General features: G+C 44.3%; 1 protein-coding gene across 2 annotated transcripts; it reads left to right on the forward strand.

Moving 5' to 3' along the window:
- Positions 1 to 4,438: 4,438 nt before the first annotated feature.
- Positions 4,439 to 15,289, forward strand: AK2 (adenylate kinase 2). Of its 2 annotated transcripts, XM_018564510.1 has the most exons (7): positions 4,439 to 4,615; positions 9,849 to 9,974; positions 10,064 to 10,174; positions 12,913 to 13,007; positions 13,113 to 13,185; positions 14,461 to 14,656; positions 15,015 to 15,289. In XM_018564510.1, the coding sequence occupies exons 1-7, from the start codon at positions 4,523 to 4,525 to the stop codon at positions 15,020 to 15,022; spliced, it is 702 nt and encodes a 233-aa protein (XP_018420012.1). In that variant the 5' UTR covers positions 4,439 to 4,522; the 3' UTR covers positions 15,023 to 15,289. The 2 variants fall into 2 exon arrangements, with proteins under 2 accessions (XP_018420012.1, XP_018420011.1); XM_018564509.1 differs by lacking the exon at positions 15,015 to 15,289 and having other exon boundaries at positions 14,461 to 14,682.
- The last annotated feature ends 4,773 nt before the right edge of the window (positions 15,290 to 20,062 follow it).

A 20,062-nucleotide genomic window follows, 5' to 3' on the forward strand; every position in this document is an offset into this window, starting at 1 on the left:
CCCCCCCCATTCCACCATCATACCCATCCTCTCCATCCCTGCACTGCATTCCACCATCATACCCGTCCTCTGCACCCCATTCCACCATCATACCCATCCTCTCCATTCCTGCACTCCATTCCACCATCATACCCATCCTTTGCACCACATTCCACCATCATACCCAATGTCTGCCCTCCATTCCACCATCATACTCATCCTCTCCATCCCTGCACTCCATTCCAATTAACAGTGTGACTGGCTCAGTGTAGAGGCGGCGGGGAGGGGCTGTAGGGTGGCGGCGCAGGGGGCCCAGCCTAAAGCCGTGTAAGGGTCCCCAAAATTTCTGATGGATGCCGTGCCCGTGAGTCCCGATCCGTGACAATGGAGAGGGTGAGATGTGTCTTAAAACCTCCCAGCAGAGCCTGGCAAACATTGCGGGGAAGTGTGGGGTGGTGTCGGGTGCACGTTTTAGAGTCCTTGGAAGTGATTGAGCTGATGTAAATCACGTCCAGTGTTAAAGCAACAATTGGCGTATCACATGTAACCATACCCTTGACTCGGACCTCACCTTTCTTCCCCACATCCAATCACTATCCAAATCCTGCCGCCTTCACCTTCGCAACATCTCCAAAATACGCCCCTTCCTCACCAAAGAAACCACAAAATTACTCATCCACTCACTTGTTATCTCCCGTCTTGACTATTGCAACTCCCTCCTCATTGGCCTACCTCTACACAGGATATCGCCCCTTCAGTCTATCATGAATGCTGCTGCCAGACTCATTCACCTAACCAACCGCTCAGTGTCTGCAACCCCCTCTGCCAATCCCCGCAGCAGCTTCCAATAGCCCAAAGGATAAAATTTAAAATATTAACAACAACTTACAAAGCCATCCACAACTCCCCGGCTATATCTTAAACCTGGTCTCAAAGTATCACGCTAACCATCCCCTCCGCTCTTCCAAAGACCTCCTGCTTTCCAGCTCCCTTGTCAACTTCTCCCATGCTCGCCTCCAGGACTTCTCTAGAGTTTCTCCCATCCTCTGGAACTCTGTACCCCAACCTGTCCAACTATCTCCCACTCTGACTGCCTTTAGGTGACCCCTCAACCTAACCACTCAACCATCACGTTCTCAAACAATTCATCCCCACGCAGCTACCTCCTCCTGCATTACTTGCCCCTCCCTTTTAGATTGTAAGCCCTCACAGGCAGGGCCCTCCTTGCCATCTTGTCTTGAATTGTATTGTGATTGTAATGTCTTCCTTATATTGTAAAGCGCTGCACAAACTGTTGGCGCTATATAAATCCTGTACAATAATAATACCCCGTAAATCTGCTTGTTGGGCCCTGCTACTGCTGATGTATGGCTTATGTTGGTGGCAGTGAAAGGGCTAATCCCTTATTTGCCTAAACCAGATTAGAAATTCCCATAATGTTCAGGATGAATGCTGGTAAGATCTAGGCAGACAAATGTGGCCAGATTTGCCTTTTTTTCCCCAAGAATAAAATGTATTACAGTTTTCAAAAAGACATATAAAAGAAAAAGAAAGGTACATAACAGCATACAGATAGTATACACAAAAATAGAATTACATGACCCATAAAGTGCATAGCTATTAATTGGTTGGTGCTGGCATTCAATGCCAAAACAATAAAGAAGTTGACAAAGATGTACGCAAAGCAGGCCCCACATCACCAATGCTGAGATGTCCTGCCCTAGAGAAGGACCATGCACTCATTTACCCAAAGAAAAAGATAAGAAAAAAAGGAAAACTTAGGAAGGTGTGGGGAGGGTGGAAAGGGGGAACCTGGTCGAGGTTTAGAAAGAACGTGAAACCCTCCATAGTAGCTGCAAGCTCTGTTCACAAAAAAGGGTGAAGCCTAGGAAAGGCGGAAAAAACAAAACAAAAACCTCGATCCATGTGCTCAACTTCACCACAAAGGCAGAGTAACAATCACACAAACAAGCCATGAGTTCCTCCACATGCAAGATATAATTGAGTACACAAACCCATTCCTGGATTTGGGCAACAGATGGGGACCTCCAATGTCTGGGGCTTACAACCCTGCTAGCTGAAAGGCGACAAGACAACCAAATGTGGAGCATAGTACCCTCCTCCAAATCACATTGCCAACACCAATCAGGGAGGGAAGGGACTATTTTGTGTAGCACAGAATGGCATCTATACCATCTAGTCAAGATCTTAAAGTTCCTTTCCTGCGCTTGAACCAGTATGATAGATTTAAAAATCGAGAAAAGGTCTTTTCCCGATCAGCATCTGAAATAGAGTGCCCCAACTCATGTTTAATAGCCTAGAGGAGACATACGAGCAACCCGAGTCATTCAAACAGATATGACCACCTAGATTTGCCCTTACTTTTAAAGTGGACCTTTAGATAATTATTTTGTTTGTTTTTGTTTGAAGGAAGAAGGCTTAGAAACTGGGAGGGGGTTGCTGAGTTTTTCTTGACCTGAATTCGAAATTCGAAACATCTAAAAATGTTAATTATTCCTTACAACCTTACCTTAAATTCCTCCTGAAAAAATATCAGTACACTTCCTGATATGTGAGGGTGTATAGGCACTCCTGTATATCTGCAGTGTGAGATCATCTAAGACACTGCTGTCTGTCCCTGCTAGTGGGGATGAGGTTTGGGTTCACTGCTACCATGGATTTAAAGCAAAGCCTGATTGAAATGCAAAGTCTCAAAGGATTTGCCCAGGAGAAATCTTTCAAACAATGATACACTGCATGGCATTTGACATAGAAGGGGACTTTGTTGATACCAAAAATACACATTTCCCAGCACACTTACCAGCTAGCCTGCAAAAAGAAAACAATGACACTGTCTAACTTTTAGGGTTAAAAACAGAGGTTTTAGTTGCACAACTTTTGCAAAATATGTGGAAGCCACACTGCCTCATCAAGGCTCCTCTCTGTAATGTGGTCCTAACTCTAATCTATGAGAGCCTCCATCTTGGAGCATATATATAGCAAAGGATGAATTGGGTGATGGTTCTCCACGAAGGCAGCCCATTCCTCCTAAAAAGCACAGGGACACACCAGAAGCCCAGTACATCACAATGGCAGCTGAAGCCCCCATTGTGTCCCCACACCAAATCCAACAAAACAAATATGGCAACCACATCAATTTGTAACTAGCCTTTAGCAAGGTGCACATGGATGCAATATTACTTATAATCCTCACTCAGGCTCCAGCACTGTCCTCTTCCCAGTGATTCTCCCAGTTGTGGTCGGTCCCTCAGCTGATTGTATGTGAGATGGTAAGCATGCGACTAGGGCTTGGTCACTAACACCCCACTTCCAGCCCACATAATTGTGGCAGAGGAATTACCTGTCACTTTGTGACATGTAGTTGAAGGGCAAGGAATGCCCCGGTGGCACCTCATTGGGCCAAAAGGGATGTGTGTCAGTGGCACGTGCTTGGTCAAACTTGGTTTGCACCAAGCCCTCAGCACATCACTATTTCTCATCTCAAAAAGTCGGGATTTATGTTAAAAAAGGTTTACTTTGAAGCACAACACACACAGGCATCTTAGCATTCAGCACATGCTAGCTCATGGGGCAGGGACACACTTGGTGCACTGCAATGCATTCTGAATGGCATCCCAATGCTAGGGTTGCCACCTTTTCTTCAAGCAAAATCCGAACACTCTAGCGATGAGTCCTGGCTTATTCATATGTAAATAGCGCCACACATTCATATGTAAATACCACAGTTGAGACTATTTTTAGTAGGTGGCCAGTAGCCCCTATCTTAATTTTGGTTGCCCCTGTCTGCCTAACATCTTGTGTCCGGGTTTCTGCTGCCATAAAACACAGCATTCATAACCCGGACTGTTCGGGTGAATCCTGGAAGGTGGCAACCCTACCCAATGCACCCACCGGCTACCTTTTTTATTTATTTAATCAAAGGATGACAATAAATGCTATTGTGATGCTGTGTGTTGCATGGCATTGCAAAGCATTCTCATTGGGAGCTGCCATTCAGAATGAATGGCAATGCAATAGCACAGGCTACTGTGCATTGTGAGATGTTGCTCGCAAAGCAGGCAGATCCCACACATTAGTGCAATACTACTGTATCAATGTGCTCAGACTTACAATTTGGTATAATTTCCAGCTACAAATGGGTTTTACGTGTCTCAGTGATACTGACATGTTCCACCCCTCCCTGTCACCTATCAGATCAAAATCACACAGGGTCACGAATTGCTTCTAAAGTGACATTTTAACAAACAGGCCCCGCCCCACGAGAGCCACGTGTTCCCCACCCACCGGGACACCTTGGGGATCTTCCGCTTCCCGCCTTTACAGTACAGCCCACAACTTCGCAACTGTCCAATTACCTTTCTAGTGGCTAAATATGGTTTGTAATCGACACGCTCCTTATCCAATAGGCGCCTCCTTTCCAAAGTGACGCAGACAATCTGCCCAATTACGCTGAGGACTAGGCGGGGTGGCCTTTGTGAGTGTGAAGGTGTCTAGGAACGCTGACGGCTCTTTCGTGTGAAATATGGCTCCCAGAGAGGGCACCGAGCGGGGCTCCGTCATGGACGGGATTAGGGCTATCCTTCTGGGGCCGCCAGGAGCCGGGAAGGGGACTCAGGTAAATAGTGTAGCAGCATTTATGTTTCTTTAATTGTGCACGGTGTGTGAAGCTCAGCCGAGTTCACATTCTCTGCCAGCGACTACGATGCCTGCACGGGGAGGAGGTGTAATGACGTGGCACGCTGTGATTGGGCAGCCTACATTTCGGCGTGCTATTGTAATACGTACCCGGGTGAGTGAATGGTGAGTTCAGCCTGTCAGATGCTATAGCTGCTGGCTATGCAGTGGCGTAACCAGAGTTCTGGGCGCCCGGGGCAGAATTTTTTTTTCGCCCCCACCCGCCCATTATATAAACAACCACTGGAACTGTACCCTGCACCTCCCCCACACACACACATGTTTTTATTTTAATTTTTCAAATTTTAATATTTTTTATTTTTTTTGAAACTTTCATTTTTTTAAATCAATTTTTATTTATTAATTATTTTTTTTATTAAATATTTTTATTTTTTACTTTTAGGGGCTTCGGGGAAATATTGGGGGTCTAAACAGACCCCTGATATTTAGGAAAATGTCACTTTCGGCATTCAGCCGAAAGTGCCATTTTCGGCCGGCGCCCCCCCTTCACTTTTCGCCCGGGGCCAGCGCCCCTGCTGCACCCCCGGTTGTTACGCCACTGTGGCTATGAACTGCCTTTTATAATCATTGAGACATAAGCACTGGCTACACGCCATGAATGTGGGCACTTCGTATATAGTTACACGAAGCCGCCTTGTTATAGGGATGGTTCGTGATTGGAGATCATAATCACCATTTCATCTAGCAGGCTGCATACATGTGATCACAAGTCAAGTCCCAGCATGGCATCAAACCTGCCTCATTTACCCAGAACTATGGTAATCTAAATTAACACTGCACAGTTCAATATAAAAATAAATGTCTATGACGTGCATGGATTAAAGCAGAACTCTGGGTAAATAAAATCATAACCCTTGAAGTGGGGCCACACTGCAAGGGTTAAGTGCTGGACTTGTCTAGTGAGTTAAAAAGTTTTATATTCACCCGAATCACGATCCTGGCTTGCTCTTAGACTGTTTCCTTCAGCCCCGCTCCCCCTCTGCTCAAGAGGTCCTGTGAGTCCCCACATTCTATACAATGTATAGAATGTGAGGACGCTGATGGAGATTTCCATCGCTGGAGCGGAAGGAGAATGAGGCGGAAGTGCCCAGTCTAAGAGCAAGCCAGGATCCTGATTCGGGTGAGTATAACTTTATTTTAACTCCCTAGACAAACCAAGATCTTAACCCTTGCAGTGCAGGGGTAGCTCCACTGCAAGAGTTAAAGATTTCATTTGCTCCGAGTTCTGCTTTAAAGCCCAACTGTGACAGCACAAGGAAGAAAAGCTACCCTTGTACTGGGTTTGCACCACAGGAATAGAGGAGATAAGGAGTAAAGCTGGCCGTACACTCCTAGGCCATGGTATTCTGACAGTTGAACAATGGATTAAACTGACTGGCTCCAGGCGTTATTGCACCAATAATTTTTGTTTTCTTCAACAAAATTAGATTGAAAATTGCCTTGAATGGAGTGGTGTTGACAGGGCCACTTAAAGCTGAAATGTGGGTCGAGTCAGCAGGATTTGGTTGACTTTTGAGAAGTGTACAGCTAGCTTAATCCTTGCCTTATTTCTTGCTTTGTAAGGCTCCTTTTATCTCTAAAGGTGGCCATCAAAACTTGTCTGTCAGCCAGCATTCCATAATCAGCTGATCAAAGGAGGCGGCTGGAAAGTCTTCGTATGATCAGAGCTGGCAGCCAATGAGCTGCCCGCTCTGATCGGGTGCCGGCGGCACCGGTCAGAATACAATGCAAACATCGGCAATTCCTCGATGTTTGTGTTGATGGAGGAATTGCGTTAATTGTTTTCGTTCAGCCCGCAGGTTGTATGAAAAAAAATTGCTAGGTGTATGGCCAGCTATAGATTGGTCCCCTGAAGCCTCCTCTCTAAGGCGCTCCAGGCGGTGGTCTCACGCGTGCCTCTGCACATAGCAATGCAGGACTAAGGCCTCCTCCACACGGGCAATTGAACACGTGAATAGATTACTACTAGTGTTTAAAACGTTTTTCTAAATGAATGTATGGATCTAATGATTTTATAATGGATTTATTCACATGTTGTGATTACATGCCTTCAGCTGTGGTCAGTTTACCTGCGTTCAGGAAAAATACAAGTCTGGTGTGTCTAGGATCTGAATAGAACTCCTGAATGCAAGTAATGTGCTTAAACCCACTTTAAAGGTGAACTATGGGGTAAGTGTTTTCCCCCATAGTTCTCCTAAAGGGTCACGGGAGGACATAAACTAGCGTCCTCACGTGACCCAAAGCTCAGTATACCGCCAGCTACAGCTCGCATTATACTGAGACCGACACAGCCAGGGGCGATCCAGACAATGCTGTCGAGATCCACCCAGCTGCGTGATTGACAGCTGGCTCTACCTATCTAGAGACAGCTATACCCGCCCCCCTTCCCTGTCCGTTCCGCCAGTCAGCGCTGGAGAGGAGGGGGGGAATCCCTGCAGGGAACCGTGAGTTGACAGTCACTGCTCTCTGCAGGGAGATGATCGAGAAGTGAGCGAGCGACGGTATGTGTTTGCTCACTTCCCGATCTATTGAGCCGACGTGTGACAGTTTCATTGTCTAACGTTGGCTCAAACTATGAGGTTGAGTGAAAATCACTCACCGCATAGTTATCCTTTTAAAGCAGGAACATCTAAATGCAGGAAAAAGTGATGAATGTGCGGAGCCTAAAAGTTGTTTATACTTCCCACATAACTGCGCATGTGTTTAGAAAAGCTAAACACAGGAGTGCCAGTGTGAATGCATTGAAGTAATTGTCCTGCATTGTATGTGATAAAGCCAAGGGGCTGCCTATAGCCCAAAGGGTCAGGAAGAATAGCGCACCAGAGCAAGGATTAAGGTAAGTAATAAAGCTTCTCTACCCCCTAGAATTAATGAATATTTAATCCTTATGTCTGGGGTTGGGAGGCACTACAAAGTGGGTTTTTTCCCCTCAATTCCAGAGTTGGGGTTTTAAATGTTATTTTCAAATGTGGATAGAATGATGAGCAGACATATTCAAAAACCTAATATTAAAGTGACATTAAACCCTCAGATTTTTTAACATAAACCAATACTGTAAAGTGTACCTTACTGTAATCCATGGAAATAACCCATAAAAGCAAATCTGATATGGTTTAGGTAAAGTCTGATTTTCTATGATTGCTCTTATGAAGAAGCGTATGACATAAGTCCAATCCTGCTGGCTGTGCCGTCTATAGGGGTTCACAGCACATGGTGTAAGACCAGGAATTCGGCACTCCCAGAAATGTCTTCTTGGCAGGGAACATTTTATTTTAGCAGCAGAGTTAAATGAATGTATGCTGTTTTTTGTATATTGGATTTGGATAGAAAAAGGAAAAGTTAAAATTCCTGTAATTTCTATTTTCTGCTGTGTATGTTTATCTTATTTCGAAGATTTCACTGCAATTTCTGTTTTAGGCTCTGTTCACACCTAGCGTTTTGTGGTGCTTTTCTGTCCTAAAAAATGGCCAAAACAAAATCCCAGTCATTTCTATGGCTATGTTCACATCTGTTTTGCTGCTTGTAGCAAAACGCCCATCGCTGAAAAAAGTACACGAGCTTCTTTATGGCAGATTAAAGGAGAACTATGGGGTCAGTGTTTTTCCCCATAGTTCTCCTTAGGGTAACGGGAGGACACAAACTAGCGTCCTCCCGTTACCCTAAGCTCAGTATACCGCGAGCTACAGCTCATCGGTATACTGAGACGCCGGAGCCGGTCCCGACGTAGATGACGGGATCCGCCCAGCTGCGTGAGTGACAGCTGGCTCTGCCTATCTAGAGGCAGAGCCAGCTGTACCCGCCCCCTTCCCCGTCCGTTCCGCCAGTCAGGCGCTGGCAGATCGGAGAGGGGAATCCAGCCCCTCCCCCTGCCACGGCAGAGAGCCGTGACAGGATCGAGAGGTGAGCGAACCAAGTATGTGTTCACTCACCTCCCGATCTACTGAGCCGACCTGTGACAGTCTCTTTGTCACAGGTCGGCTTAGAACTATGAGGTGAGTGGAAATCACTCATCTCATAGTTCTCCTTTTAAGTTCATTTGGTCTCATAGACTTCAATTGACACACTCAAAAACGCACAGTTGCATGCATAATACATGCATTTGTCCAGTTACATCAAGGCGTCACAATCTGCTTGCAAAAAGTGCAACTTAGTACATGCGTATAAAATGTGCACAGAAACATGCAGCTAAAACGAGTGTAGAAACAAGCACAAAATGCTGTCACCTAGGTGTGAATGTGGCCTTGCATCAGGAAGTGAGTGCATTGTAGACCATGCCAATGAGAAATCCCTCAGCTGTCACCTGATGAGGAGTCCCAATTAAATTATTCACCCTCGCCTCTAGTTCTGGGGACACATTTGAATTTCTCTTCACTATCTGTTCTAGGATATACAGAGGGTGAGAATCTAGCAGCGACGCAACCCTTGACAGGGTTTCTGAGCTTTCTCCACTAAGTTTTCACTATAGATAGACATTTGATGACTTTTGAGACATTGTTGTACTTCACATTAAGTTTAGTGAGCTTGGTTATACATTGAAGTGTAAACCTAAAGAAATAAACTGAGTCCAATGCAAAATGCCTGAAAACCTTAGCTTGTCATTTGCATGTGTGTAAGGGGGTTCTCTGGGTAAAGTACATTCTCTGCAGTGACTGCCCATCTTGAAGCAGATCAATATCCTGCGTGGACTATGCTTTCATTGCTCATGTTACATAGTGCATACATGTGGTGACCTGTGAATGCAGATTACTTCATCTTTGTCCCAGCAGTTATTTTTAAACCTATACTGAAATATACCGGCACTAATTGCTGATGTCCTTGAAAATGTTGGATGACTCGCTGTCTCTGCACTTCAGTAGTTTCTAACCCATCATGGCAACATGGGGTTAGGTTCAATGATGTTTGTCATGGCAACATGGGGTTAGGGATGTCCATTGAAATTACAGATGGCATAGCACACATGCGGGGGGCCAAGCCCAGGCCATTATGGTCTTCTGCTGGTAAGTGAAAGTCTGCTTTGCCAGCAAAATGGTCTAGGATAGGATTTCACATATTCTCATTGATTAAAATTTTTTATCCAGAAGTAATCTGTGGTGAATCATGAAACATTATTGTTTTATATGTGACTTCATTTAAGATGTCTCCGTTTATTTTAGGCTCCGAAACTAGCAGAAAAATACTGTGTTTGTCATCTGGCCACAGGAGATATGTTAAGAGCTATGGTGGCATCGGGATCACAGCTGGGAAAACGTCTAAAAGCTACAATGGATGCAGGAAAACTAGTAAGTGTTTGTCAGTCACCTGCTGGAATGCATGTTGCTGTAAACATTGTTTGCTAACAATTTGTGTGATGACTTTCTTCTGTCTTTAGGTCAGTGATGAAATGGTCGTAGAGTTGATTGAAAAGAATCTGGATACACCTCCGTGTAAGAAGGGATTCCTGTTAGATGGATTTCCTCGCACTGTCAAGCAAGCAGAAATGGTAACGCCTTTTGGATGAAAGGAGCATAAAATCCTCTACAGATAATGCAGTCACTCAGCTACATTAGTGAACCAGGAAAACTTAGTATTTAGGAATGTATTTAACTTAGATGCAGATTTGTTTCTAAATGAAGCATAGAGGCTGATATTGTTGACATCTCACTCTGCAAACAATAGTTTGAAACATTATCCCAGGACAACACTTCATATCGGGCACCAGAGCCTAGCACATTAGAGCCTTCTTAGAACAGAAGGTACTCGCATGTCTCTTTCCATCCTGGATTCAAAACATAAGGGCATTATTCCTCATTTCAAGGCAGTGGGCAGAGCTGTATATATTATTCCTTTTAGTGCCAGTGGCTCATTTTCCATACAGAAGTGTTGCTGTATATTACAGATGTAGTCTAATTTTATAGAACCATGTATTCCAAAGGCTTGTTGGTTCAGTGCGGTGTGTTGAAACAATGGCTTTTGTGGAATAGGGCTTGGCAGCCAACAAGAATGTAGTTACTCAGAAGCTAATAAGACGGGACTAAAAAAAACCAAACAAGCCCTCCACTGAACCAATGTGTAGCACAATAATGCCTTTTTAGAACAACTAGCCAACTGAGCAAAAAAGAATGGGAAAGAAAAAGGCTCTACTGTGCTACTCATTGGTAACTGGAGGGCTTTTCTTGTCCTTCCTGCTTGCCATAACCTTCTGGGTTATCTTTGTACAGCTGGGTGACAGTTTCTCCGAAAACAAAACAAAATAAAATGCATCAACAACTTCCACGTTTTGGATGTTGAGCTGGGCTGACATCTCACTGCTCATCTTTCATTTAAACAGTTGGCGAATGAGTTACAAAAATAAATTAAGAACTCAGTCAAAAACACTAGATAAAATGAAAGATAAAGATAACATAAAAAAACAGCTTTTACTGGAATATTTAGCTTCAATACAGAGATTTCCACTGGGGTACTTTTTCTGCTACTAGATGTCCTCAAGTTTGATGGTTGGCAACATTCAGCCCACTTCCTGCGAACCCAGGTTGTCTTGCCCCCCACCTCGGCTTGAGCCTGGCACAGTGAAAGGAGAAGCAGCTCAGTGATGAGCTCATCTCTCTGTCACTCTGTCTTTTCCTTGTTTTCTTTTCCTTGTTTTCGTGTCAGTTCATGAACTGATGGGCTCTCTGTACTACTTCTTCCTCTCACAATTCAGCCTTTTTGTACTGGGACTGCAATAGGCTGATACCAGGTCAAATTCAGGTACTTGCACTGCTTGCATTAAAAATAGGGCTGTGGAAATTAAAGATTCATTTCTCGATTAATCGTTAAACTTTTTGATCGGTTAAAATAATTTTGATCGCTAATGAAAACACTGGCCTCTCCGCCGGCTTCCGGGAGACCCGTCGGAGATCCGGTGAAGTCACGGACATTGACATCACCGGACTCCTCCCCCCTTTCCCCAAGTGGCTCCGTCGGCTAACGAAGGGAAGGGGGGAGGAGTCCGGTGACGTCTATGTCCGTGACGCCTAACGAAGGGGAGGACTCCTCCCCCCTTCGTTAGCCGACGGAGCCACTTGGGCTGGTGAGTTTGCCCAAGAAACTTTCTGCACGAGCGCCAGCCAAGGCATTGGCCTACACACATACAGCACAGCAATGAAGTAATAAAATGAACTAGGATCACACTAATCCGGCACGTTATTATTCTGAGTTGCCCCACTCAAGCGGCGGCCATATTAGGCGGGGCACGTGAGATTAATAACGTGCTGGATTAGTGGGATCCTAGTTCATTTTATTACTTCATTGCTGTGCTGTATGTGTATAGGCCAATGGAGTTGGATCTGTATGTACGTTTATAATCAAAATTAATCGATTAAAAAACATTTTGATTAATCGAACACGAAAATTCTAATCTTTACCAGCCCTAATTAAAAACAAATTATGCATTTATGATAACACAGCTGCATCAATTTGTGTCATCTATATCTGCCTAAAGCTTTAAAGTGGGAGTAAAGCACCAGGCTAAATTTAAAATATTGACCCCCTGCCCCCCCCCAGGAGGTTTTCGCCATATTATGCAAGTATGCACGCAATGGCAGCGCTACCTAGCAAAACGATCCGCTCCAGCACTGTAATGTCAGCATTCCCCTCCATCTCTTTCATTTTTCTCCTGGTCTTACTAAGGCCTGGTTCACACCTGGGCTCAACATGTGAAAACCAATAATTGCCTATGGGCATGGTTCCACCTGGGCGTTTTACAGCACGTAGGAACGCGCTGTAAAACGCCCTACGCCCAAAGAAGTACAGGAGCTTCTTTGGGTTGTATTTGTCACGCGTATCCATTAGGATACAGCGGGATAGCCCTCGGAAACGTGCGTTTGTCACGCGTTTCTTTTACCGCAAATCGCTGTAAAAACGTGCAGCAAAAGCACATATTCTGTACGCCTAGGTGTAAACCCAGCCTAAAGGTTCACAGTTTTCGGTCTATTGATTGGCTGGGCCTGGATGATGCAGAGACTGTACACTGAGCTGTACATGCACGGCTCAGTGTAAAACCTATAGAAAAAAGTGCTGACTGGAAGGAGGAAGAGTCTATGGCAGGAGAAACCTACAGTCTTTTCTGTCATTAAAAAAAAAAAACCTGCCTGTCACCACTTAAAAGACTTCACTTTTTTACTTTGCAGATATAGCAGCCAATAAAGTGTTATATTTTCTATGTTGTAATATGAAGTTGTCATTCCTGTTCCTTTTTAGCTTGATGAACTTCTTGAAAAGCGTCAAGAAAAACTTGATTCAGTCATCGAATTTAGCGTAGACGATTCTTTGCTTGTCAGGAGGATCTGTGGCAGGTAACCGCAGCACAATATTTCTTGGATTCACTCAATCTAAGCCTCTTTGGTGTTTCAGATTGTGCTTCATTACTGTGTCAACTTTTTCCTTATCTGTTTATGTAGACTGATACACCAATCAAGTGGGCGGTCATACCATGAAGAGTTCAATCCTCCCAAAGAAAACATGAAAGATGATGTGAGTTTACAGTGCAGGCACTACACCGACATTTTACTAGTCCTTAAATACCATTGAAAAGTCATGCTTTCTAGACCTTGACAGTAACACATCTGTATTTATCAAAGAACCATACCAGGTATTTCACATGTGAATCTGAGGAGTGCTGGAATACCTACAGTGTTGGTAGTCCCTGAGGGCTGGTTTTGAAAACGGCTTTCTAGACCACATAAAATAGGAATTAATCAGCTTCTGTTTAAGTCTGAGACGCAGAAGCTGTGCACACTCACACTCTGCTTCCCGCAGCTCCAAGTTTTGACAACTGCGCACAGTGCACAGCCTCGGCGGCACACATGATGGATCCAGGTCCTTACATCATCTGTGTGTGGCTTTTGGAGCTGGGAAGCAGCGTGAGAGGGTGCATCACTCCTACATCTTCATAGACTTACATGAGCTGCCCCCATGCTTCTTTATGCAGCTCCAAGTGTATAAGGAAACTGCCTTTTACACTGTATTGGGCAATGCTCTCTGTGTGAATTAGGCTTTATTCTTTCAGTCTAAGAGCAGTAGATATGCAGTCCAGAACCTGATGTCATGTGAGATTGTGGCTTCAGCATATTGCTCTTTTACAGCATACATTTAGACCTTATTTGAACAAGCTTTCACTGCATTGTGTGACCAGAGTTTCAAATGAACCTGTCAATAAAGGAATTTTAGAAGCTGACCTTTTTTTAAGGTACAACAGCTCCCAGGGCTGTCATCCTGGTTTTGTCTTTCATTTCCTGGCAATTTACTGAACTGGAACAGGCAACTGCATATCAGGGGTAGGGGACCGGATATGCAAATTATTTTTCCTTGGTAGTGGATCACTTGATAGTGAACAGAGGATAATGACAGCCCTGGAATTTGCATGTTTTAATATATTTATAGCATATCTGTTCTGACAAGTTGCCTTTCAATTTTCTGGTTTCCCTCCAACAAAAATCTAAGAAGAAAGAATAGCCACACACTATTCAGCATGTCCCTTATTGTTAGAGCAAAGAGAACCAGAGAACTGGAAACATTTTTCTGCTCATAGAAGGGGCTGTATTCTGCTATTGAATGGAAGTTTATATTCTATGAGCAGAATGCACATATTGCTTAATGAACTTAACCTTTGAATTGCGCACTTGCTGGCTTTTGCTGGGCTACTATTGTTAGGGGCTTCTGTTCTGCCTTTTTCTATGATTTTGCATTCAGAATCTTTTGACTGGCAATTACTAGGGCTTATTTATACAAATGCTAACCTCTCCACAGGTGACTGGTGAGCCTTTGGTGAGACGCTCTGATGATAATGAAGTTACTCTGAAATCCCGGCTGGAGGCCTATCACACTATGACTGCTCCCCTTGTGGAATATTACCAACGCCATGGAATCCACACAGCAGTAGATGCTTCCCAATCTCCAGATGTGGTATTCGCAAGCATCCTGGCCGCTTTTTCCAGAGCTCGCAGTAAAGACCTTGTTATATTTTTGTGATTATTTTTATTTTGTGCAAATAAGGTTTCAATGACTTTTCAGCAGCTTCCAGAACATAATTATTCTCTTGTCTGATCAAATGGACATCTTGTTTCTGAAGGAATGTTATAAACTTATGTGCATACTTATATAACTATTAGCAAGCAACTCTTGCTGTCATACCTCCAATAAACATGCTGGCAAACTCAATACTTTTATATTTTTCTAATTACGGAAATTCTCTATCACCCTTATCTTTATTTTCTCTTTTTTTTTTTTTCCTGTGGTTGTAAAGCTTTAGACTTCATTTTTTTATATTTTAAAATACATTCTTTTTCTTTTATTCATTCTAGCTCACTGATTCCCAGTCATCCCAGAAGTGTGTTGTCTGCAGGCCCCAAACCCTGTGCACTAGGGCACTGCACAGTAGACTGATGATTGAGTACCCTTGTCAACTCCTCTCCCGCTGTTGTCTCGCTGTGTATTGTGGTGCTCCTCCCATTCTCACAAATCCCCTCCTCTGCATTCTTCATCATCATCATCATAATAAGTCTTAAAGCTTCTTCTGTGGTAGAAGCTACAGTGTTTTTAACCTCATTGTTGAGGTACGTGTGACTGGATCATTATCCATGCAAAATGCCTGCTTCATCACTCAGGTACTAACAGTGCAGGTCTGATTGCAAAATGAGATGTGCACACACTGTAGAATTGGACATTAGAACCAAATTTTTTTTAAATCCTAAATCATGAATGTTTTGCACTTTTCTGAAATATGAGATGATTTCCAGTCTAGGTTTTCTGTCGGCTCTAGTATTCTCGTGGTAGGTAATCCACCTCCGTGCAGTATAAAGGGCTCATTTGTAACATGACCTATGACAATCTCACAACATTTCTAACCTTGGATGCTGCCTCTGTGCCTAAATCGTTCTTTATTCTCAATCACTTGTCTCTTTTACTCGGAGGTGTAACATCCAGTGCCTTGTATAATTACTGAAGCAATAAATGGTGTGCAGGTGTGATCCAATTGTAGTATTTTTTTGTTTAAAAAAAGCAAATGCATTTAGGCTATTATTTCTGAGGTATATAATATACATATTACACTGTCAACAGAGTGGAATAAACATATTAAGATACATAGGGAGGTGTAATTTAAGATGTGTCATTGATCTCATAATGTTGTGATAAGTCACAAGCACATGTTCCAATAGCCACCCTTGGACTATCCTTACATTGCATGCTATTTGCAAGAGTTCAGAGCTTTTGCAATTTACTAAGAACCAGATACTGTGTATCATTCTTAGAAGATAGAGCCAGCACTTCAAGCAAGGCCTGAATCAACCATAGTCAAATATACCCATTAGGATTCATATACGTTGTACATGGACTTCATAAACTCACAAATCTGTCTTTTTGCAGGGCACACAATTGTGACAAATTTCTTCCAGTCACAGAATGATGTCTTCTAGTCATGGATGTTTCTGTAAAACTGGATGCATAGTTCTAGAACAAGTTTGCAGTTGGCTTGTTATGTTAGCACAGTGTGTTGATACATCTAGAAATTAAAAAATAAATAATATTCTGCACAAAGGTGTCCAAAGAAGAAAATCGGACACTCTGTAGGGCAGTAGTAGATAAATTAATGTAGACAATATAGCCAGAAGTTCTATGTAAAGGAGGTAAAGCATATGTTAATATTAGAAAAGGATAAATGCACATTTAAAACAAAATAAAAAATGCTGGAACATATCTGAGTACTACTGCACCATATTATGGCAAAAAGAGCAACATTTTTAACTTGCCTGAGCCAGATTAACTCATCACTTGAATCGGAGAGAATATCATAGTAGGTCCCAGGGCTTTGGCAATACAAGCAAGAACAGGCAAATATCTCACCACCGGTAAGCAAGCAAGGACACACACACACATATTTCACCAGCTATGACTTTTTCATGAAGAGATCTGTTGATCAAAGTGATACTCTGCAACGTAATCTGCAAAATGTATACACCCATGCTGGACAGCATTTATCTGAAGGTTGGTGTCTTCTACCATTTCTTACCAGACAAGCTAGTATTTGCAAATAAAGGTGGTTTGAGATGTAAGTCTCTATCACTTAAAGTAAATATGATGCTGCATGAGTTTTATACATTTACCATTGTCACATACAATTAGGTGCAGAAAGTTTATCAATGAGTATGTCTGTCTTTAAAGGAAAGTTTTCCCTGAGAGTCTAACATGGCTAATATCTCATTCTGCAAATGTTAGTTGCCTGTGTCATAGATGGAATTAAATTCGATACTGTACTTATCCTAGAAGAAAAAAGGTTAAGATGCACCATGTAGTATAATGCTAGAGAAACTGACGTGGACACAAGAGTGTCTGTATAGCAGTTTCTCTAGCATTATGCTACATGGGTGCACCTTAACCTTTTTCTTCTAGGATAAGACTGTTATGCAGTCCTCTCACGGTTCTCTAGAAAGGCTTAAAGGAGAATTATGAGGTGAGTGCTTTTCACTCACCTCATAGTTCTAGCCGACCTGTGACAATGAGACTGTCACAGGTCGGCTCAGTAGATCGGGAGGTGAGCGAACACATACCGGGTTCGCTCGCCTCTCGATCCTGTCACGGCTCTCTGCCGTGGCAGGGGGAGGGGCTGGATTCCCCTCTCCCCGCTCCGATCTGCCAACGCTGACTGGCGGAACGGATGGGGGAGGGGGCGGGTACAGCTGGATCTGCCTCTAGATAGGCAGAGCCAGCTGTCACTCAAGCAGCTGGGTGGATCCCGTCATCTACGTTGGAAACCGCTCCGGCTGCCGTGTCTCAGTATACTGCGAGCTGTAGCTCGCGGTATACTGAGCTTAGGGTAACGGGAGGACGCTAGTTTGTGTCCTCCCGTTACCCTAAGGAGAACTATGGGGAAAAACACTGACCCCATAGTTCTCCTTTTTAATTGAAAGAATTCCAGTCAAAAAATAAAAGATACAAATAGAGTATTAATGGATACAGTTAAATAAGCAGCCTTTTTCTGCAATATTCATCTACAATCTAGAGCAGTGTTTCTCCACCTGTCTAACCTCAGGACCCACATTTGTCCTTGGTAATTAAGTCATGACCCAAGTCGCACCGCATTGGAACGCACGGCATTGCGGTACCGCACATTCCGTTGCGGGCGATCAAACTGCGGGCAGGAGGTATGTTTGGGGTGCCATTCAAATGAATGGCAATGCAGCCACCTCACCAGAATTTGCGGTAGGTGCGATTTTGCATGGCACAACGTGGTAATCGCACTGGACTGTGCAATTAACACTGTACTAGTGTTAACGGACCCTCAAAAACACTGAGAGACACACACAACCACAGACACAATCTCACACACTCAGGCATTCACACACACACTCCAAAAAAAAAAAGTTTTATTTTTTAAGATCCACCCAGTATCCATATCTTATCAAGAACTGGGGTTGTCCCTCCGGTCCAGTGGGGGCTGCTGTGATGGAGCTCCGTCCATATTGCTATGGTCCCCAAGAAGAGCAGGGGACCTCGAAAACCATGGCGGATGGTGGTGTACAATGCCCATCAGTGTCCCCTGTCATATTGTCTCCTGTCAATGCAGATATTGTGGGGGGGCCGGGGGCATTAGCATGGTTTTCTACTTGCAGCACAGCCCTTCTAAGGCCCCCCCACATCTTCTGCACTGACAGGAGACAATATGACAGGGGACACTGATGGGCATTATATGGGCTTGGACAACATAATGTCCATCAGCGTCCCTGGTCATTGCAGAAGGAGGGGGTGGGGGTCTGGGGGGGGGCATTAGCGGGGGCTCTGTTGCAAGTAGAAACCCCCCTCCCCCCAGCTTTTGCACTGACAGGTGACATTATGTATTGCAAGCCTAGTCTGTTGTAGTAACATTTGTTGTTTTTTTCATTACCATTACAAATGCTAATCCAGCTAACTATACACATCCCCCTGCCTGCCTACCTTTCTCAGCTTCCAGGCAGACTGAACTACCAGTCCTATTTGATATCAATCTGCCGCACTGAGGTGGCTTGATATCTGCTGTACTCCAGGCCGGGACTTTAACTTTCTTGTCGGGACTTGCAGGGCTGCTCCATGCAGGAAGGGCGACGCGACCCACTGCAGAAGGGCTCGCCACCCACTTTTTGGGTCGCGACCCATGAGTTGAGAACCAGGGATCTAGAGCCTGGTGGGTCGTGACCCAAAAGTGGGTTGCCACCATGTTTTCAGTGGGTCGCCACATACCTTCCACTTTTCTAGGTGAGAGGCTCCTCTGCCTCCCCCTAGCGCAGCACTGTCAGTTTTCGCAACAAGCAGCTATTACCAGCTTGAAGTGGGATGGGGTGGGGCTATGGCCGTGAGGGAGCTACATCCATGCGAGCATTACTTACAGCTCCCTCACGTGTCCTATAGAGGTGCCATGGTGACATCACATTCTGGCTCCGGACACCTCTACAGGGCACGCAAGGGAGCTGTACAAGCAAAGCACATATGGATGGAGCTCCATCACAGCAGCCTAACTGGACCCCCCAGGCTGAGGATCCACTCAAGTTCTCATAAGGTAGGGAGACTGGGTGGACCTTAAAAAGAAAAAATAAATAATTAAACATTTTTTGGAGTGTGTCAGATGTGTTTTTGAGGGACTGTTCACACTACTGCAGTCATTAAATCGCATAGTACCATGTGAATAACGCACTGTACCACGCAATCGCAGGAGTCAGCGCTGGATCGGAGACCCACCGCACCGCTGGAGGCACAGATGAAAACATCAGAAAAGAAGATCGGATTAAGAGACATCAGTGAAGGTAAGTGCTAACATTAACATTGGGTGGAGAGATAAAAAAATTTTACTTTAATGTCACTTTAACCACTTCCAGGCCGCAGTACGTCTATAGACGGTGGCACGCAGAAGTGGTTAAAACAAGAACACGGCTGCTCTTGGTACCGCTTTTAACAGCAGGCGATTGCTGTATGACTTACAAGCAATCGCCTGCTGAGGACTACAAATCTCAGCAGTACTTTATACAGAAATGCTATTGTTATATAAAGTATTGCTGGGATGTGTAGTCCTCTATAGCCTGTGCCATTCTGTATTGCTGTATATATTAGGGCTGCACCATATATTGGCCGCCAAAACATATTGGCCGAAAATGGCACTTTTGGCATAATGCCGAAAGTGCCATTTTTCTGCTTATATAGCGGTGCATCCCTGCTTTCTTTTTCCCCCGCTGGACGCTGCTCCGTCTCCCAGCGGGGAGGAGAGAATGTGACAGCCGGCCAAGCGCTGCGGAAGGAGAGCGCTGTGGTTGTGGGGGTTTTTTTGGGGGGAGGGGGGGCCCAAAAAAAAAATCTTGCACCAGGGCCCTTTGTTCCTTAGCTCCGC

This window comes from Nanorana parkeri, unplaced genomic scaffold (genome assembly GCF_000935625.1).
Source record: "Nanorana parkeri isolate BGI_ZX_2015 unplaced genomic scaffold, ASM93562v1 scaffold757, whole genome shotgun sequence".
In the NCBI taxonomy this organism is placed as follows: Eukaryota; Metazoa; Chordata; class Amphibia; order Anura; family Dicroglossidae; genus Nanorana; species Nanorana parkeri.

Bases quoted from the DNA above. Each gene is read 5' to 3' on its own strand.
- AK2 (XM_018564509.1), top strand. From the start codon at position 4,523: ATGGCTCCCAGAGAGGGCACCGAGCGGGGCTCCGTCATGGACGGGATT. The intron at 10,175-12,912 runs GTAACGCCTTTT...GTTCCTTTTTAG, and splicing joins CTGTCAAGCAAGCAGAAATG to CTTGATGAACTTCTTGAAAA. The intron at 13,008-13,112 runs GTAACCGCAGCA...CTGTTTATGTAG, and splicing joins GTCAGGAGGATCTGTGGCAG to ACTGATACACCAATCAAGTG.